The sequence below is a fragment of the Toxotes jaculatrix genome, chromosome 8, assembly GCF_017976425.1.
Source record: "Toxotes jaculatrix isolate fToxJac2 chromosome 8, fToxJac2.pri, whole genome shotgun sequence".
NCBI lineage: Eukaryota > Metazoa > Chordata > Actinopteri > Toxotidae > Toxotes > Toxotes jaculatrix.
The window spans coordinates 14741873-14759243 of record NC_054401.1 but is presented as its reverse complement, the minus strand read 5'-3'; the positions used below and the strand labels follow the sequence as shown (position 1 = coordinate 14759243).

The following is a 17371-nucleotide window of genomic DNA, read 5'->3' as shown; positions in this document are numbered from 1 at the left end:
TGCTCTCTCTGTGATTCATTGTTTTGTGCTGTTGAATAAAACATAGATTTACCAATGAAGAGAATTAGCTGGAAGGAAATGAGGAGAAATGATAATAGTAGTAATCAGTAATATTTCTTTAGAAATGAACAGAAGATATATGTCTAAAATAAATCACTCTGAGCCCTGCATAAATATAAAAAATACAAATCTGTTTATCAAAAACAAAGAAAACTGCCACAAAGTGAAATAGTTTTCACCACTATTTAAAAAAAAAAAATCTTATAAAAATGAAACAGACATAAGCTTTTCTCCACTTCAACAAATAAAATGTTGAAAAGGCAGAGCTCGGTACGTGTCAAATAAATATTTAAGGATTGTACAAAAAAGTCAGGCACTAGAGGGATTTTGAGAGAACAGCTGCTGAATATTTCTTCATATTTAAAAGTAAATACAGACTGCATGTTGCACAAAACAGAGAAATTAATAGAGTTAAATTTAGCATGATGTCTTCTAAGCTCCCACAATTATTTCAAATTTGCGAACCGAGTGCACGTGACTGACTAATGGTGGGACTAAAAGCACACATTGTCAACATGCTGGCCCTCGTCTTCCAGATGTGCTTTCACACAGGCTGGTCAGCGAGAGAAAGGTGAAAATGGAAATTCATGTCCTTGGCCAATCAGATAGTGGAGGGACAGAGTGGATTTAAAAAGGGAGCCTGCCGTGGAGCTGAGCTGACACTGAGGTTCAGACGGAAACCACCATGAAGGCTTTCATTCTTCTGGCTCTGTTCGCGGTGGCATGTGAGTATGAGCCTTGTGTTTTTTTTTTCTCAATTTTTAAAGTAAACTGTTCATTTTATGAGAAAATATTTTAATACTACAAGACTTCTTTGAAAATGTGATGTCCAACAAATTCATTCTCCATTTCTATCAGATGCCGCTCCCATTGAGGATGACAAGATTGTTGGAGGCTACGAGTGCAGAAAGAACTCTGTGCCCTACCAGGTCTCTCTGAATTCTGGCTACCACTTCTGCGGAGGCTCCCTGATCTCCAGTACCTGGGTGGTGTCTGCTGCTCACTGCTACAAGTCGTAAGTACAGAAATAAGATTCAAATTATACTACAACACTCATCATTCATATTGAAACCATTTTTCTGTGTGTGTTAACTCTTACCCTCATGTCTCTCTCTCTCTCTCTCTCTCTCTCTCTCTCTCTCTCTCTCTCTCTCTCTCTCTCTCTCTCTCAGCCGCATCCAGGTGCGTCTTGGTGAGCACAACATTGCTGTCAACGAGGGAACTGAGCAGTTCATCAACTCTGCTAAGGTCATCCGTCACCCCAGGTACAGCAGCTACAACCTGGACAACGACATCATGCTGATCAAGCTGAGCAAGCCCGCCACCCTGAACAGCTACGTCCGCACTGTGTCCCTGCCCTCCAGCTGTGCCAGCTCTGGCACTCGCTGTCTGATCTCTGGATGGGGAAACACCAGCAGCTCTGGAAGTCAGTAAAACACTGCAGACATATCTGAAAGGTTTTTGGTACATGATGGGGCTTGAATATTTACATGTGTGTCCCTTTGCTTTTCTAGGCAACTACCCTGATCGCCTGAGGTGCCTGGATGCCCCCATCCTGAGCGACAGCAGCTGCAGGAACTCCTACCCTGGACAGATCACCTCCAACATGTTCTGTGCTGGATTCCTGGAGGGAGGCAAGGACTCTTGCCAGGTACCATCCAAAGTCAGCATCACTGTTTCTTCATGTGGACACACCAAACTTCAGGACATCTCTGCTCACATCTTGTTTTGTCTCTTGTGTCCTATCAGGGTGACTCTGGTGGCCCCGTGGTGTGCAACGGTCAGCTGCAGGGTGTGGTGTCCTGGGGCTACGGCTGCGCCCAGAGGAACAAGCCTGGAGTCTATGCCAAGGTCTGCAACTACAACTCCTGGATTCGCAGCACCATGTCCTCCAACTAAATGTATGATTCTAAAAACGAATAGAGTCCTGAATGTTACATGGATGAAAATATTTTTTAAAATGCCAACAATGGTGTCGAAAGTCACAGTGTCCACATTCTGAAGTTGTTATATTTAATAAAAAATATTTAACAAAATATTTGTGTGACTTTTTAATATATATATATTTTTTCATAATTACCTAGTGTTGAGACCCATAGGACGTTTAGAAAGCTCATGGTAATGCAGATTACTAAGCATACTTTTCAATGGTGGTGTATGATTGTGTAAATAAAACAAAGTTTTGGTGTGGTTAAAGAATGTCTGCAGAGCATTTCTTTCATCTAACATCCATGTGAGGTTTATATGAAGTTCTATAGTCTAAGTAGCACAAGAGATGATTGCATGTCTCCTGGTAATGCAGATTACTAAACAGATTGCATTTGTAATTTATGGTGATTCTGGTTATACTGAATTAGCTTTAGTACACATTTACATTTTCAACACATTAAATCATTTAGGTCACTAAATTACTTTAGAGTGTCTCACAAAAACCTGAAATAACTGAACTCACTATGAACTTTTATTGTAATACCAGAGCACAAATGCATTTACATGTCTGTTGTGTTGGCAGAGCAATAGTCAGTTACTGATTATTCTATATCAATTATAGAATGGTTCTGAAATTATTTAGTTTCAGCAACATTAATTTCAGCAATATTCAGTGTAAAAAATGATCAATCAGGATGTTATTAGGAATGAGCTGTTTGTTTCTATCAACATGACTGTCAGAGAAAACTGACAGCCTTACTATCATGTATCATTTCACTGCTCTGCCATCTTCTATTTTGTTTTAGTTTGATTGCCATAAATTATAGTACAATGAAAACGTTAGTCAGCAAATCTGGAAAGAGGATTTAAAACTCTGTCAGTATCGTTATTTCTATAGATCTGATCAACATCAAATGACACATAATATGTAATGGGATCTATACATACTTTTCATATTCTGTTTTTCTTCAGTGAATTTCCTTGTCTTGCAAAACGTGACACATTAAACCTCAGAGGGGAAAACTTGAACACAATCATATCAAACTTTAAACCACAACTTTTTGTTTCCTGATGAATAATTGACCAGTCATGTAATCTTTTATCTTGGTTTTAATTTGGTATTTTTACCATTTTGTCTATAGAATATCTTCACTACAGTATTGAAAGAATTTATTTTAGGTATAAATGAACATTAACGTATTTTTTGAGCAGCTCAAATGCTTCTCCAGTTGTACACCAAGTCCCATTCAGTTTTAGTATGAAGAACATTTGTCAAATGAAGCCACTTGTAAATTCAACTTTTAGCTTTTAAACCACAATAATTCTCAGAAATGTGTCTGCCACTGTAAAGCCACTTTCATGATATGTCTGACTGAGTATCAAAGATACTCCAGGATTCTCTGTGTGCATATTAATCCAGGTCCAGAAGTGACCTGTATTCATTCTATTTATCATTATATGATACAGACAACTGATGTATAATATGGCTTTGAAAGCTGTTGTTTCTCTGTGTATGAGGGACATATATGTTGCACCTGAGGATGGTTTATAATTATAAGAGAGAAACAGAAACAGAATGTTAAATATTAAATTATTTGAATAAAAAAAATAAGAAAATCACAAAATCAGAAGGTTATAGTTTAAGTAAAGTATATTTTTTGATAAGTAATAAGTAATGAAACTGAGCCTCCTGTGCTTAAGGGCTCATGCATAAGCATGTGTCAGGGTGTTTGTGGAACCACAGGACATATCATATATTGGACATAGGTTGGCCCTCGTCTTCCAGATGTGTTTTCACACACGTTACTCAAGAAGATAACGATAAAAAAAAAAAAAAATGAAATGTGTGTCCTTGGCCAATCAGATAGCGGAGGGACAGAGTAGGTTTAAAAGGCCCTGCAGTGGAGCTGAGCTGACACCGAGGTTCAGACGGAAACCATCATGAAGGCTTTCATTCTTCTGGCTCTGTTCGCAGTGGCATGTGAGTATGAAGACTAAATCACGCTTACTTTTTACTTACTTTTTAAAGTCATTTTGAACATTTTGTGACAGGGTGGGTTGAAAGGTTATTCAAGATTTCTTTGAAAGTTGGTACCCCTCAAATTCTATCAGATGCCGCTCCCATTGAGGATGACAAGATTGTTGGAGGCTACGAGTGCAGAAAGAACTCTGTGCCCTACCAGGTCTCTCTGAATGCTGGCTACCACTTCTGCGGAGGCTCCCTGATCTCCAGTACCTGGGTGGTGTCTGCTGCTCACTGCTACAAGTCGTAAGTACAGAAATAAGATTCAAATGTTACCACAAGACTCATCATTCCTAGTAAAACCACTTTTTTGACTTAACTTTTACCCTCACCTCTCTCTCTCTCTCTCTCTCTCTCTCTCTCTCTCTCTCTCTCTCTCTCTCTCTCTCTCTCTCAGCCGCATCCAGGTGCGTCTTGGTGAGCACAACATTGCTGTCAACGAGGGAACTGAGCAGTTCATCAACTCTGCTAAGGTCATCCGTCACCCCAGGTACAGCAGCTACAACCTGGACAACGACATCATGCTGATCAAGCTGAGCAAGCCCGCCACCCTGAACAGCTACGTCCGCACCGTGTCCCTGCCCTCCAGCTGTGCCAGCTCTGGCACCCGCTGTCTGATCTCTGGATGGGGAAACACCAGCAGCTCTGGAAGTCAGTAAAACACTGCAGACATATCTGAAAGGTTTTTGGTACATGATGGGGCTTGAATATTTACATGTGTGTCCCTTTGCTTTTCTAGGCAACTACCCTGATCGCCTGAGGTGCCTGGATGCCCCCATCCTGAGCGACAGCAGCTGCAGGAACTCCTACCCTGGACAGATCACCTCCAACATGTTCTGTGCTGGATTCCTGGAGGGAGGCAAGGACTCTTGCCAGGTACCATCCAAAGTCACCATCACTGTTTCTTCGTGTGGACACACCAAACTTCAGGACATCTCTGCTCACGTCTCGTTTTGTCTCTTGTGTCCTATCAGGGTGACTCTGGTGGCCCCGTGGTGTGCAACGGTCAGCTGCAGGGTGTGGTGTCCTGGGGCTACGGCTGTGCCCAGAGGAACAAGCCTGGAGTCTATGCTAAGGTCTGCAACTACAACTCCTGGATTCGCAGCACCATGTCCTCCAACTAAAGTCACTTTACAGTCATTTGTTGTGAGACAGGAAAGTGCAAATCCCTTCAATAAAAAACCCTCAATACTCACCTGTGTTTGGATTCTTGGCAGAGAACTACACGTTACACTCAAAGTAATAGCTTTGGACCATTAAAACATGCAGCAACAGCTCTTTAACTGACTCTGAAGAGAGAAAACCACAACCTTTTTAGTTTTTAGCTTAAAGGTATTAAATGTGAGGCACTGTATTTAATATGTTCATTACAGTTGCTTCTCTCATCAGTTGCTTTAATAGCCTTAAACTTCAGCATCATATCATCACCAGAAATATTTCAGGATTATTTTGAATCTGGACAAAAGGTGTTAAACTATTCACGTGTGAGAACAAAACTTCAGAAACAATTAAATATGATTACAAAAGTGACCTTTATTGTTTTTAAGACAAACTATAGCATAAAACTATATACAACAGATCAGGATGTCCACGTGGGAAACATTTTTTGAACTGCCATCTTTTTTCATGATTTAAACAAAACCAAGCCCAACATCGAAGCATAAAAATGTAGTTTTTCAGAAGCAGCAAACAGCAGTGGAAGTTCAACAAAACTCACTTGTGCAGCAGGTGTGGAATGTGTGTGTTTGTCAGTATATTGTGCAGAAAATTTAGCATCACTTGATTTCAGCCATAATTTTACAAGTGCACAACAGATGCAAACTCTTTGACAACCTTGTGCGTGATGGAAGCTGACACCGACCTTAAAAATGTAAATACATAAAATGTAAATCCTTGTTGTAGACCAGAGGAAACCAAATCTGGAATCAGTGCAACACATCCTCTGCAACATTTTGAGTAATGGTTTGACTTGCATTAGTTAACAACAGATCTTCATGATATCGATATTTGATATTAAATTCACAGTGGTCATACAGTAAATGAATGCATCGTGACGAGGTGAGTGATTTGTAAAACTATACATGGGACTATTCACTTAACTTATCCATGGACATGATTTAAAAAAACATGATCTGCACATTTAATATATAAACTCTATAAAATAAAGAGTTTATGAATGAGTTCAGTGACGTCTGATCAGTTGCTGATTCTGTGAAATGCTGGACGGGCAGCGTCCTTTTCCGAATATGAATAAAAAACCAAGATGCTTGGTGTTTGAACTGATGTTTTCTAGTTCAATTTCTGTCTTCAAATCATTGTCAAAAAGCCAATCACATTATTCCAGGGCTGCTTCATCAATGTACTGAAGCAAAATATCTGTGCAAATTTTTCCAAAACTTTTCCAGGTATGTGATAGACAATGTTTTTATCTTTTCTACAGTAGGACTACAGGACCTCTGTGTTAAACAATGTAAAACACATGATGTACATATAGATGGGGAAACGTATCTCCATTTAGGTTATCACACCTGGCCTCTGGCATGCTGCAAGTAGTGGTGATAAAGGTCTGAAATGGCAGGATATGTATTACCACACACAGCACATTTAATGCCATCTGAAGACCCTTCATTTGATATGCTGGCATTTTGGGTTGCGTGTCTTTTCACAGTTCTCAAAGGTGTGATGGGTTTCCCTAGTGCATTTTCCACTATTCTGTCATGACTGCTTTCTCTATCTTGGATTACATGTGTGCTGCTGGGATGCTGGGAAGCTTTACCCACATCAAGATCTTGATTTTGGACAAAGGAAATCATGGGCGCTAGAGGAGACTCTTCAGGAACTGGGTCTAGATATTTGGATAAGGGGTTCAGGGGAGAGTTGCTGTCCTCAGGTACAGGACATAATGTTTCTATATGGTTCTTTATGGAAGGGCTAAACATTTTTTTGCTTGCCTGTATACTATGATCATCTATGGATAAATCGAAAGCAGCGTCCTTGTGCGTGTCTTGCGTTGAGGAATGGCAGAGCTGGTGATTAAACAGCAAGTCTAGAGTCTTAAAGCTGCATCTGCACTGCTCACACTGATAAGGCAGAAACACTTTCTTAGGCCTGACCTGGATCCACTGGAACTCCGGGTGCTCGCTCATGTGTTTTTTGTAAGGCTCTACGAACCGAAAACCCTGGCCGCACTGAGGACAAGTGAAGCGACCGCGTCTCTGTCGATGGATTCTCTGGTGATGCCACAGTTTTTTCCAGTTTTCTAAAGTCTTACCACAGCAGGCACAAGTGTAACTTTGACCCGAGGCGTGAGTGAGCATGTGGGCTCTGAGTCTGCCCATGTGTCTAAACAGTCGCCCACAGCTCGGACATAGATATTTCCTGGGGTCGGACCTGTTGTCTAGTTTGTTTAATTTGGACACGAGGTGTGAGAGATGGTGAGCCGGTATGACTGTGGACTGGAATGGTTTCTTTAGGTTAGTGAGGCGTTTCTTGCGGCTGGCATGGGATTGTTTTTTTGGTGTTTCACATTTTGCAGCTGTGAGAGGAGAAGCTGAATTGTGTCCTGACGAACACCTCAGAGCAGGCACCGTGTACTGTATTAACGACATCGTCTCTTCCTCCTTTATCTCAGAGCTGGAGGCGTTTCTCTCTCCTCTGCACTGATTGCGATGGGAATTAAATTCAGACAGCACACCAAAAAGCTTGTCGCAATACAAGCAGCGATAAAGCTTTGCGCCGGTGTGGGCTCTCATGTGACTGTTGAACTCCTGCAAATGGTCAAAAACATTCTTGCAGATGTGGCACGTGTACGTTAGCGAAGGCTTTACGCGTCTGCTGGGCTGCGATTCGTCACCGCTTCCCGTAGGTCTACATGTGTGATTTTTGGCATTGCTATAATGAGTGAACGATTTTTCACAGCGTGTACAATTGTAGCGCTTCACAGACCAATGTGTCAGCTCGTGAACACGGAGGAAATAGGCCTGACCGAAAGCTTTGCCACATATATCACATTTATAAGGCTTCTCCCCTGTGTGGACACGCACATGTCTTATGAGGGCAGACTGAAACGGGAATGTTTTACCACAGTATTGACACACTTTTCTTTGTCTCTTTTCTGGGGAAACTGGTGTGTGATGTCCCTCACTGTTCTCGTGATTGTTTCCTCTGCTCCGTTTTTCAGATTTGCTGTTCTCACGCTCCTGGTCCAACTCATGTGCATGCATTTTCATATGCGAGGCATACTCAGAGCAAGAGAATTTGATCTTGCAAAACGGGCATTTTTGATATATGTTGCTCTTTCTGTGTGTCTTGAGATGAAGATTTAAGTTTGAGTTTTTGCTAAAACCTTTGCCACATTCAGGACATTTGAAAGGTCTCTCTCCAGTATGAATCCGTTGATGGATGATGAACTGAGACAGAAATTTAAATGTACGACCACAGTAACCACACTTCAACAGAGTTTTCCCTCCTTTTTTAGTGTAGATGACATTTGTGTCAGTATTTGACTTGACGTCCTTGTCTGTGTCATCACAGTCTGCTTTTTGTTGAGCGTCAGCGGTGCCTTCATGGCCTTCGACGAGCTGCTCTTTCTGTAACAACACATTACTTAATCTCCTCCTTCTCTTGCCACCTCTCTTGCGCCTGAAAGTGTTTCGCTGAATGTACGGACCCTCAGATTTAACTGCGGTGTTGGCACTGTATTGTAAAGATTTAGGACTGCTCGACTCCGACACAGGATTTAAATGATCCAGCTCTACCTCTGTATTCTCAGTTTTCAAAGCAGGGGGGCTCCCGACAGGTTTAGGTTTTTCTTCAGACAACATCATGACAACATCAGTGTGAGAGAGCTCTGTACTGAATTCTGAACTCTGCAACCTTGAGTTCTTTGCAGAGTTGGGACTGCTTTTTGATTGTGACTCCTCGCCCCCATTCATTTCCACTGACTGTTTTACTTTAGGTTCATCACTTTGAGTAGGATTTGCCAAGTTTAGATTGTTAAAATCCTCTAAAGGAATAACTTCAGGCTCAGCTGCCACCTGGGAACGCAGTGTTCTTTGTGGTAATACTCCTTCCTTTCGTTTTTTACGTTGCTCTTGTCCTTCTCTGGACTGTGGGCAGCACAGACCTTCCTTTCCATCTGTATCAGTCTCTTGTTTGTCAGTGTTTAGTTCCACCTGCTTATCTGTCTCTGCTCTCTCCCCACAGCCTGTGTCATTGCTCAACACCGACGAGGCCGCCTGGGAATCCTCCAGTCTGGACACTTTAGCTGGAACTCGCTGAACAGACAGTTTAGGCCTCCTTCTTTTAACACCTTGTAACTTGGGTGTATTACTACTTCCTGGAGGAGTCAGTTCAGATTCCTTGGGTTTTACCTTGCTATCAGATTCAGTATTTCCATCTTGTGTCGGAGGCTGCTGCTCTCCTCTACTCCTCAGTCTCCGTGCCGGACCATTGATATTGTTAGCATGAGTGGAGGCAGCAGGGGCACTGGCAGTAGCAAAGGTGTTTTTGACAGCTATGATTTCTGATTTTTTTGGCCTTCCTCTTCTTCTTTTTGACAGCACAGGGACATCGTCTTCTACTTTACCATCAGAGACGGTGTGAGGGCCAGAATTATTGATTAAAGGACCATGTACAGTGTCAGGCACATCTCCACTGTTGTGGTTTTCTAAGAATGCTGGTAAAGGTATGGTCGTACTGATCTCCTTATGTTGCACTGCATGAAGACCAGCAGGATCGGGATCTTTTTTGTCTTCAGTCGACAGCAGTTTTGCTTTTCGAGGGCGTCCGCGTCTTTTGCAGACCTCCGTAGGCTGTCCACGACTGTCTGTTGTTGAGCTGCACACAACTGCAGGAGTCACTTGACGCTTTGTTTTCATCCCTACCTGTGATGATGGGCACGCACTTCGTTGGCTGTTTGTCCTGCCCACTGTTTCAGAGTTAACATGGCCATCAGACTCCAGGTGCCCTGATGAGTGGGACTCAGGGGCAGTTCCAGTCAGGTCTGTTGCTTTCATTTCGTCCCCCCACCTGGAGTCCAGGTCTTCCTCACTGCATCTTATATCTTCTGGTATCTGTGGAAAAGAAATCAGTTTGTCACAAATGTACTGATGGTTTTGTTACACATTTCCTAAAACATATATAAAAAGAAACACATAAAAACATACACAAAGAAATCAACACTAATGTTACTGTCTCTATAATTTGCTCAACTATATAAATGTTTAGAATAAGATTGTACACATCAATGTTTTAGTGAAATAAAGTTAAATTAATGCTTAATAAAAGAATAAGATATAATAAATTTAGACAGTTACTTGAATTGAGAAAACATTCCCATGTTTCAACAACTATAAATCTGCTGCATTATAAAAGTCATTGTCTGACAAATTAAATCTGCACTTAAACTAACGTACAACTTTGAAATGCTTTAGGACCTTCATAAAGATACAATTATAATTCAAAGCCCTTCAGCTTTAGAGGTTTTAATGCAGAAACTTCATCCATATCCAAAGGTTTTCCAAAAGTTGCTCCAAAAATTATGCTGTATACTGTAAACAGACGGCATAACTTTTGAGGTGACATGTCTGTTTTTCTTTCTCTCTAACTACCTGCTTGCAGTCCGAAGGGGCATGAATGGAATTGGGAGGAAGAGGTGTCACAGAAGTTAACTCAGAGACTGTATTTTGGTCACTGCTTCCTCTGCTGAAGGACATTTTACTCCCCATGTCAAAAGTCTGTGGATTAAACAGTGACAAGGAGGTTGTAACTCATAAAAACAGTGACATGTATTCCTACAGCAAAACGCTATCACGTCACAAAGCCTGGACTAAATTGCAAATTCTCCTGGCCTGAAAAATCACAACTGTGAATACTGTGCATGCTCTGCCCATCTGTCACAAAAATATGTTTAGGTGATTTTGTAATCACAACCTGTCTAGAAAGATAGCCAAGTAGCAGAGTTTGTGACTCATGTTAAAGGAAAATAAGCTATGCATAGGAAATTACTGGAGAGTAACTCAGAGCATTTACTCAAGTACTCAACTTAAATACAGAACTGATGTATTAGGTACTTTGAGCTATTTCACTTTACATTATCATTTTTTACTCCATTATATTTACTTGAGACTTACAGTTAATAGTTACTTCGCAGATTAACACTGTCATGAGAAAATATGAGCCTTTTATAAATTCTGATGCATTATTACGATTTATAAACTATATAACATGAGTTCAATCACCACCAGTCATAGCATTAACATGCTTACGTGTTAGGGAATAAGTAATAATAACAGGTTTATTTGTCACTGGACTGGGTTGAAATTTGTACTGTACATCCAAGAAAGCCTAAAGATAATTTGCAACAGGTATTCATATAAACAGCCAAAACAAAAGCTCTTACATTTACAAAAATTGTAGTAAATACGTCTATCACAAAGATCAACTTTTCCATTAGAGTAAGCGGTCTTATGACAGATGGCTGCTTCTTGTAGTACTGTACCAACGGAGCAGGGCTCCATGATCTTACTATCACATCACACTGCTTGATGGTGAAATCAATTATAACTGCACTGATTTTGAGCATGTTGCAATCCAACAAACCAAGTCATCACATGCTGTAAACTCGCAAAGTCCCTGAACCCAGTGAAAAAACAGACTCAATCAGTATCACACAGACTTCCACAGCTGCATCATGAACCAAAGTGGCAGAATGTATGGTGCTGCAGTTTGCAACGCTCTGGATGAGTGTAACAGATAATGCAAAAATAATCTAGACTGGTTTGTGCAAGTAATCAGTGGCTGCTATTCATCTCTCCTGCAGGCACATTTCATCAGATGCACACACAAGAGAAAATGGGTTTTGACTGTGGTTACAAGTACTCACACATGAACCCACAGAGACACAACCAAGCACCCACTGAGTCACATAATATGTATGTTTAACAGCTATGGCCAATGCGACAGCTTCAGCATCCAGCTATCAGTTATCATCAGAGGCTACCAGCAGCATGACAAACAATGTAGGCGTTATCCTTCGGTAGGCCGGGGTGCTAGCTCCGGTTATTTAACGTTACAGGCCACGCGAAACGAACCGTTAACTCCGCTGTCAGCTCATATGTCTTTCTGTATAGCTAATAACGCGCATGTAAGGCTGTTTCTCTACACCGGTTACCAGATGTGATGGGCGGTAGTAAACACAAACTCCTTGCCTGCGTGGGAGAGAGTCAAGACTGGTCTCTGCGTAGCCATGCACTGACCGCTGCTCCACTTGCTAGCTACTGGCTAGCTCAAAGCTAATATGCTCTGTCGTTACGTGGCTGCTTGGCACTTGTTTTCTTTGCAAGCGTGCATTGATCTGGGAGCTGAGCTGTTAATGTGGACCTGGCTTTCTCTTCTTTTTCAGAGCAGTTTGCAGCAGTGGGCCACTCGACATCCACGCACAAAGCAACCGACGACTGTCAATCACGCCGAGCTCACAGAGTGGATACTTCAGGACTGTGGGAAATTTAGGTAGTTAGTTAGTTAGGCCATTCTGCAAAAGTGACAAACTCGATACAGAAGAGGGGGTCAGTTCAAGCCGAAAGAGTCAGTAACACATGGGCAAACATCATCTACCCCCATGTATATAAGTGCCAGTTTTGGTGTTTCTGGCATAAGGTATTGAGATTGCAAGCATACAAACGACACATGAACGCCGCATAAGCGTATTTGGGTATTGGCCACGGATACTTACCTCATCACAAATGGACACACAACAGTGCCTTGTTTTTGCTCTGAAACGGCCCCCTCTGCTGGAGGAACAGGCAATAGACCCTGAATACACCTCAGAGGGAAACTTAATCACCCTTAGCTTAGAAACAAGACGCAGAAGAAGAGAAATGGGGCATCAAATTTATAGCAAAAAAAAGAAGTAATGCAAAATTCTAAACAAATAAAGATAGCTTATTAAAAAAGAGAAAAAAAACTAAATATCTACATAAGCACACATAGCTTCTGTGAAACACAAAAAGTTGATTTGTCATAATGTTCCTTTTATTTTTCTGCCACCAGTTCAAACACCCCACAACATACGGGCATAGCTGAAACTGTGTTTTGATTATTTCTATTTGTATCTTCCTTTTAGGATTTTATATGATAAATTTTACTACCATGCCCTTATTATAACCTCATTAACTGCACTTACCTGTTATCTTACATTATTTTAATATTACTGTATTATATATGCAACTGGTTTAAGTATTTGTACTACCATCAGTTTAAAAGCACTACACTTTCAATTTATTGTATGAATAACCTCATTGATAATATAACATGCTGCATTATTCCATGAACACACACACAATGAGTTTGAAAATATAGTTTAATACAACATATACTGAATTTGAAGTCTGCCAAAACTGGTAAGAACACGCAAAGTATCGTGGTCAGTTCCCACAACCTTACAACACATTCTGATCATACATATCACACAAACATATTTTAGAAAACAAACAGAACAAAACCTTTAATGTAGGTTTATCCCATCAAACATGGGTAAACCATAAACATACATTTGGATAATTGACATTACTGATTTACATCCCCTATAACCACTGCTGTGGCACCAACTTTAGACTTTTGTGTCTATAGTCAATATGGGTCAGATGCATGTTTGTACATGCTGCACTTATACATCTTCTGAAATACTTTGGAGCATTGTGTGATCAACCTAAACCAGTGGATGCTGTTCAACCAGGAGACTGCAATCTCTTTGCACTTGGTCCATAATTAACATAAAATGTCACATGCAAACTGGATGTGGCTCTCTATTTTAGTCAAGTTTTAATAGGAACAGATGAGGTTACTTGGTAAATCATCTCAGCAGGTTTGTCTGCTCTGGTTTCAACAATGTAACAATCATTGTCAATTTCCACTTCTGTTTTTCCATTCACAGGAACCACACCTTGCCCCCTCTCCAGACTGACAGCCATAACATGATTTTTCTTCATGTTCCCAGCAGCTGGGACGTCAAGTTTTCTCTCACCATTCATTTGAGCAGGAACTGGTGTCACCCTCTTTAGTTTGTAATGCTGTCTGCCACCTCGCATGTGCTGTGCCATAAACTCCTGTGCTTTGATGCACTTGTGTCTCTGAAGAAGCTGAGCCGTTTCAAAAGGAATATGACAGACTCGACATGTGAACCCATTTGGTGCAGAAGATATCTGTGACGGTTTGCTCAATGCGCCTGATGCAGAGTTCAAGGGCATCTTCAATGGTGAGGAAGAATAGACAGGAAGCCGCCAACTACTTTTACTGGATGCACGCGGATTTGGACTCTGACTCTTCAGTGGAGGGGAGACATTGGTATAAGGTTTGGATGCACTGGGATTCCAACTCTTGGACTGCGGGCATGGAGTGACATGACGCCCCTGATTGATTTTATTGTATGTTCTGACATTCTGATTTTTCAAGTGCAGGGTGGAAGTGATGCAAGGTGCTGGAATGCCTTTAGCGACTACACTGGGATTCTGCCTTTTCACCTGTGTAGAGAAAGTGGCCTGAGGCCCCTGAGCACTCGGGTTCTGACCCCTGTCTCTACTGGCTTCATTTCGCCCCTTGAAACCTTGGGGTCTCGCAGTAATGAGTCTGAATTTGGTAGCAGTGTTTGGTGTGTTACAAACATGGAAGCGAGGCACTACCTTCTTGCTTGAGAGCAGCAGCCCACATCCTATACAGCCAGAAACTTTATCTGTGACATGAGAGCTGTGGTGGGAGATTAGACAGGTCTTTGTCAAAAAACACTGCCCACATTTACCACAAGAGTATGGCTTTTTCTTGTTAAACTTGCGCACTGTCTGCAACAACACGACTGGCTGGTAAAGAGTCCAAAGATCCACCGTTGGTGCACCCACACCTGCAAAAATATTCTGCATGTCTGCTGTGTACATGACAGGATTTGTGGGGAGAGATGCTTGTGACACAGAGGGGTACAACTCAGGCACTTGTGAAATCTGTGCAGACTGCGTGGGAACTGGCATATAAGCTGATGTAACTGGTACCTGCAGCGTAGGCTTCGCTGGCAAAGAAATTGATGGCACACTGTTCAGTTTAGGTGTCTTCCAGACAACCTCACCAGTCTGTAATCTTTTCAGCTTCTCCTCCTCTTCAATGCGCTTCTCAATTCTACGCTTCCTTATCGTTTCATGATCCAGCACTTGGTGCCCTGGTTCATGCGTCGTACTGTGCTCTAGCATGTCTCTGTACTGGGTAAACTCAGTTCCACAGGAGCAGATGTAACTTGCAGCAGAACACGTGTGTTCCTCGAGGCATCTCCGATCTGAAAATATTTGCTCACAGCTGAAGCAAAACCGGCCGGCATTTATCAAATCTCTGCTTAATCCATCCTCCAGGACATTTTGCAGTGTTTGCTGTCCTCTCTCCATGATCAGGCTCGGCATGGATGTACTCACTGATGATGTGGAGCCCTCGAGAGCACCCTGCCTGCTGATGGAGACAAGGTTTAGAATCAATTCAATCATAAACAGAATATTGGCCAAATGTTAAATTCAGGTACAACCCATAACGGATACCATCTGGGTCTGAGGAGCTGGGAGCTATGCTAACAGCTGTATACACTAACCTAACTGCATGCTAAGCAAAGAAGAGGACTGTCATTTTTCCTAATCACTTATAGCCTCCTTTTAAAATGTGACATTAATCTCTCGTTGTCATTTGACAAAAACATATGAGACAAGCTTATGAACTCTGCCAGGTAATTTCTTCTGTCATACACCCCGCTGCTTGTGAAATACACACCGTAGACTCACCCAACCAAATAATACAGTGGCATATTTATAAAACCTATATTCTATACAACCAAATGCTTGAAATAATGATTCAGCAAGTCACGTTTTACAATTTATAACGTTATCAAATTGTTGAACGCGCGCTCAACTTGCTATGCTATAACCCTACAATGCTAACGTTAGCCTCGACTAGCTCAAAGACAATAACGTTAGCTTACTTTCACATGGAAGTCAAAGTAGTGCCGTATCAGTATTCTGATATGTCTTCGCAACAAACCGTAAACAGTTTGTCGATTGTCGTTTGGTGAGACATTCAGAATTGGCCCGGCGTTCAGCACTAGTAGGCAGCAGCTAGCCCATTAGCCCAACCAAAAAACAAGAGGGTAGGAAAAAAAAAACAAAAAAAAAAACTCACTCTTCTTCTACGGATGGCGCACCTCTACGGGAAAGCGTCCGGGGCTTGCTTCGCCATACTGACATCTATCGACTGGAGGCGCTGGTTCACCGTTGATGTTGTTACCTCCAGTAGACCTCCACAAAACTAGACCATGGAAAGAGCTGCTCTCTACTCAAGGTCAGGTTACTTGTTATGCTTCTTCAAGCTTTCGACAAGATGGAGTTTCTTCAGTTGCCATGGAAACACTTGTTTCCCAGCACCTCTACCTCAGCTCACCCTTGTTGACTCTAAAGTTGAACTTGACAGTACATCCTTGTCCTTGGAACCAGTCTCAATTCAGTCTGCACATGAGGACTGTGTGATTCATCTGAAAGCTCATGAACAAGGGAGCCATTTGATCCCAAGCACCGTGGCCCCTGTCATATAGCAAAACATTTGGCATTTTGGCACGATGTGCATCTAGGCCTTAGGAGAGTTTACATGACTAGTACTTTTTTTTTGTCGTTGTAAAAAAAAAAAAAGACTGCTAAGTTAGATTTAATAAACATAAAATGGGTAGTGTCATTACAGTGAATTTAAGATCAAAACTGTTCCCCTGTGAGTGTTCAAATCAGAGACAATTCTAACCTTACCTTATACTGTAGATTTTCTTCTACATATTTTACTCATCAATACACTTACCTAGAACCCACCACAACTTTGTGTGAAGACATAGCCAAATGGTGTCCCACCCCTAATTAAAAAAACAGCATTTTTTTCAGGTTTCCTTTAGTCTTTAAAATAATATCATCTGATGACATACTGTTAATTGGCTTTCAAGTTATTACCCACTTGTGTGGCAGACTGCAATTAAGCCCTTTTTGTCATACCCTGTGTACAGTTTTTATTATGCTGGAATACTGACTGGTCCCAGATTTGCTGTGTGGTAATTTGATTAAATAAATCATTTTGGGAATATGAAACATATAAGCATGAAAATGAGTCTTAAAACTAGGTTTGGCACAAGGACCCCCCTCAAGACAGTCTCAAGTAATATTTAAGCACAATTAAGCAGGAGCCACATTATGACCCTTGTTCATAACTGAACACTAAAATTTTGAGCTGTGCTTCATACATTTCTATTAAGTAAAACTGTCCATCAACAAAACAGAATTAACAGCTACTTGGATAATTCTG

The 17371-nt window shown here is 41.4% G+C and overlaps 4 protein-coding genes across 6 annotated transcripts; 2 read left to right on the top strand and 2 right to left on the bottom strand.

Annotated features, from left to right (window-relative positions):
• The first annotated feature begins 692 nt into the window (after positions 1-692).
• On the top strand, positions 693-1959 carry LOC121185613 (trypsin-3). Its single transcript, XM_041043873.1, has 5 exons — positions 693-785; positions 919-1075; positions 1233-1486; positions 1575-1711; positions 1810-1959. The coding sequence occupies exons 1-5, from the start codon at positions 746-748 to the stop codon at positions 1957-1959; spliced, it is 738 nt and encodes a 245-aa protein (XP_040899807.1). The 5' UTR covers positions 693-745.
• A 1966-nt stretch (positions 1960-3925) lies between these two features.
• Positions 3926-5196, top strand: LOC121185612 (trypsin-3-like). 2 transcript variants are annotated; one of them, XM_041043872.1, is made up of 5 exons: positions 3926-3970; positions 4102-4255; positions 4410-4663; positions 4752-4888; positions 4987-5196. In XM_041043872.1, exons 1-5 carry the CDS (start codon positions 3931-3933, stop codon positions 5134-5136), a joined length of 735 nt encoding a protein of 244 aa, XP_040899806.1. In that variant the 5' UTR covers positions 3926-3930; the 3' UTR covers positions 5137-5196. The 2 variants fall into 2 exon arrangements, with proteins under 2 accessions (XP_040899806.1, XP_040899805.1); XM_041043871.1 differs by having other exon boundaries at positions 4102-4258.
• Positions 5197-5531: 335 nt separating this feature from the next.
• On the bottom strand, positions 5532-12488 carry si:dkeyp-84f3.9 (zinc finger protein Xfin). Its single transcript, XM_041043808.1, has 3 exons — positions 12395-12488; positions 10624-10749; positions 5532-10086 (listed from the first exon to the last, which is right to left on the bottom strand). Exons 2-3 carry the CDS (start codon positions 10738-10740, stop codon positions 6535-6537), a joined length of 3669 nt encoding a protein of 1222 aa, XP_040899742.1. The 5' UTR covers positions 10741-10749; positions 12395-12488; the 3' UTR covers positions 5532-6534.
• An 874-nt stretch (positions 12489-13362) lies between these two features.
• LOC121185587 lies at positions 13363-16157 on the bottom strand. 2 transcript variants are annotated; one of them, XM_041043824.1, is made up of 2 exons: positions 16017-16157; positions 13363-15496 (listed from the first exon to the last, which is right to left on the bottom strand). In XM_041043824.1, exon 2 carries the CDS (start codon positions 15448-15450, stop codon positions 13828-13830), a length of 1623 nt encoding a protein of 540 aa, XP_040899758.1. In that variant the 5' UTR covers positions 15451-15496; positions 16017-16157; the 3' UTR covers positions 13363-13827. The 2 variants fall into 2 exon arrangements, with proteins under 2 accessions (XP_040899758.1, XP_040899759.1); XM_041043825.1 differs by having other exon boundaries at positions 13363-15493.
• Between the last annotated feature and the right edge of the window lie 1214 nt (positions 16158-17371).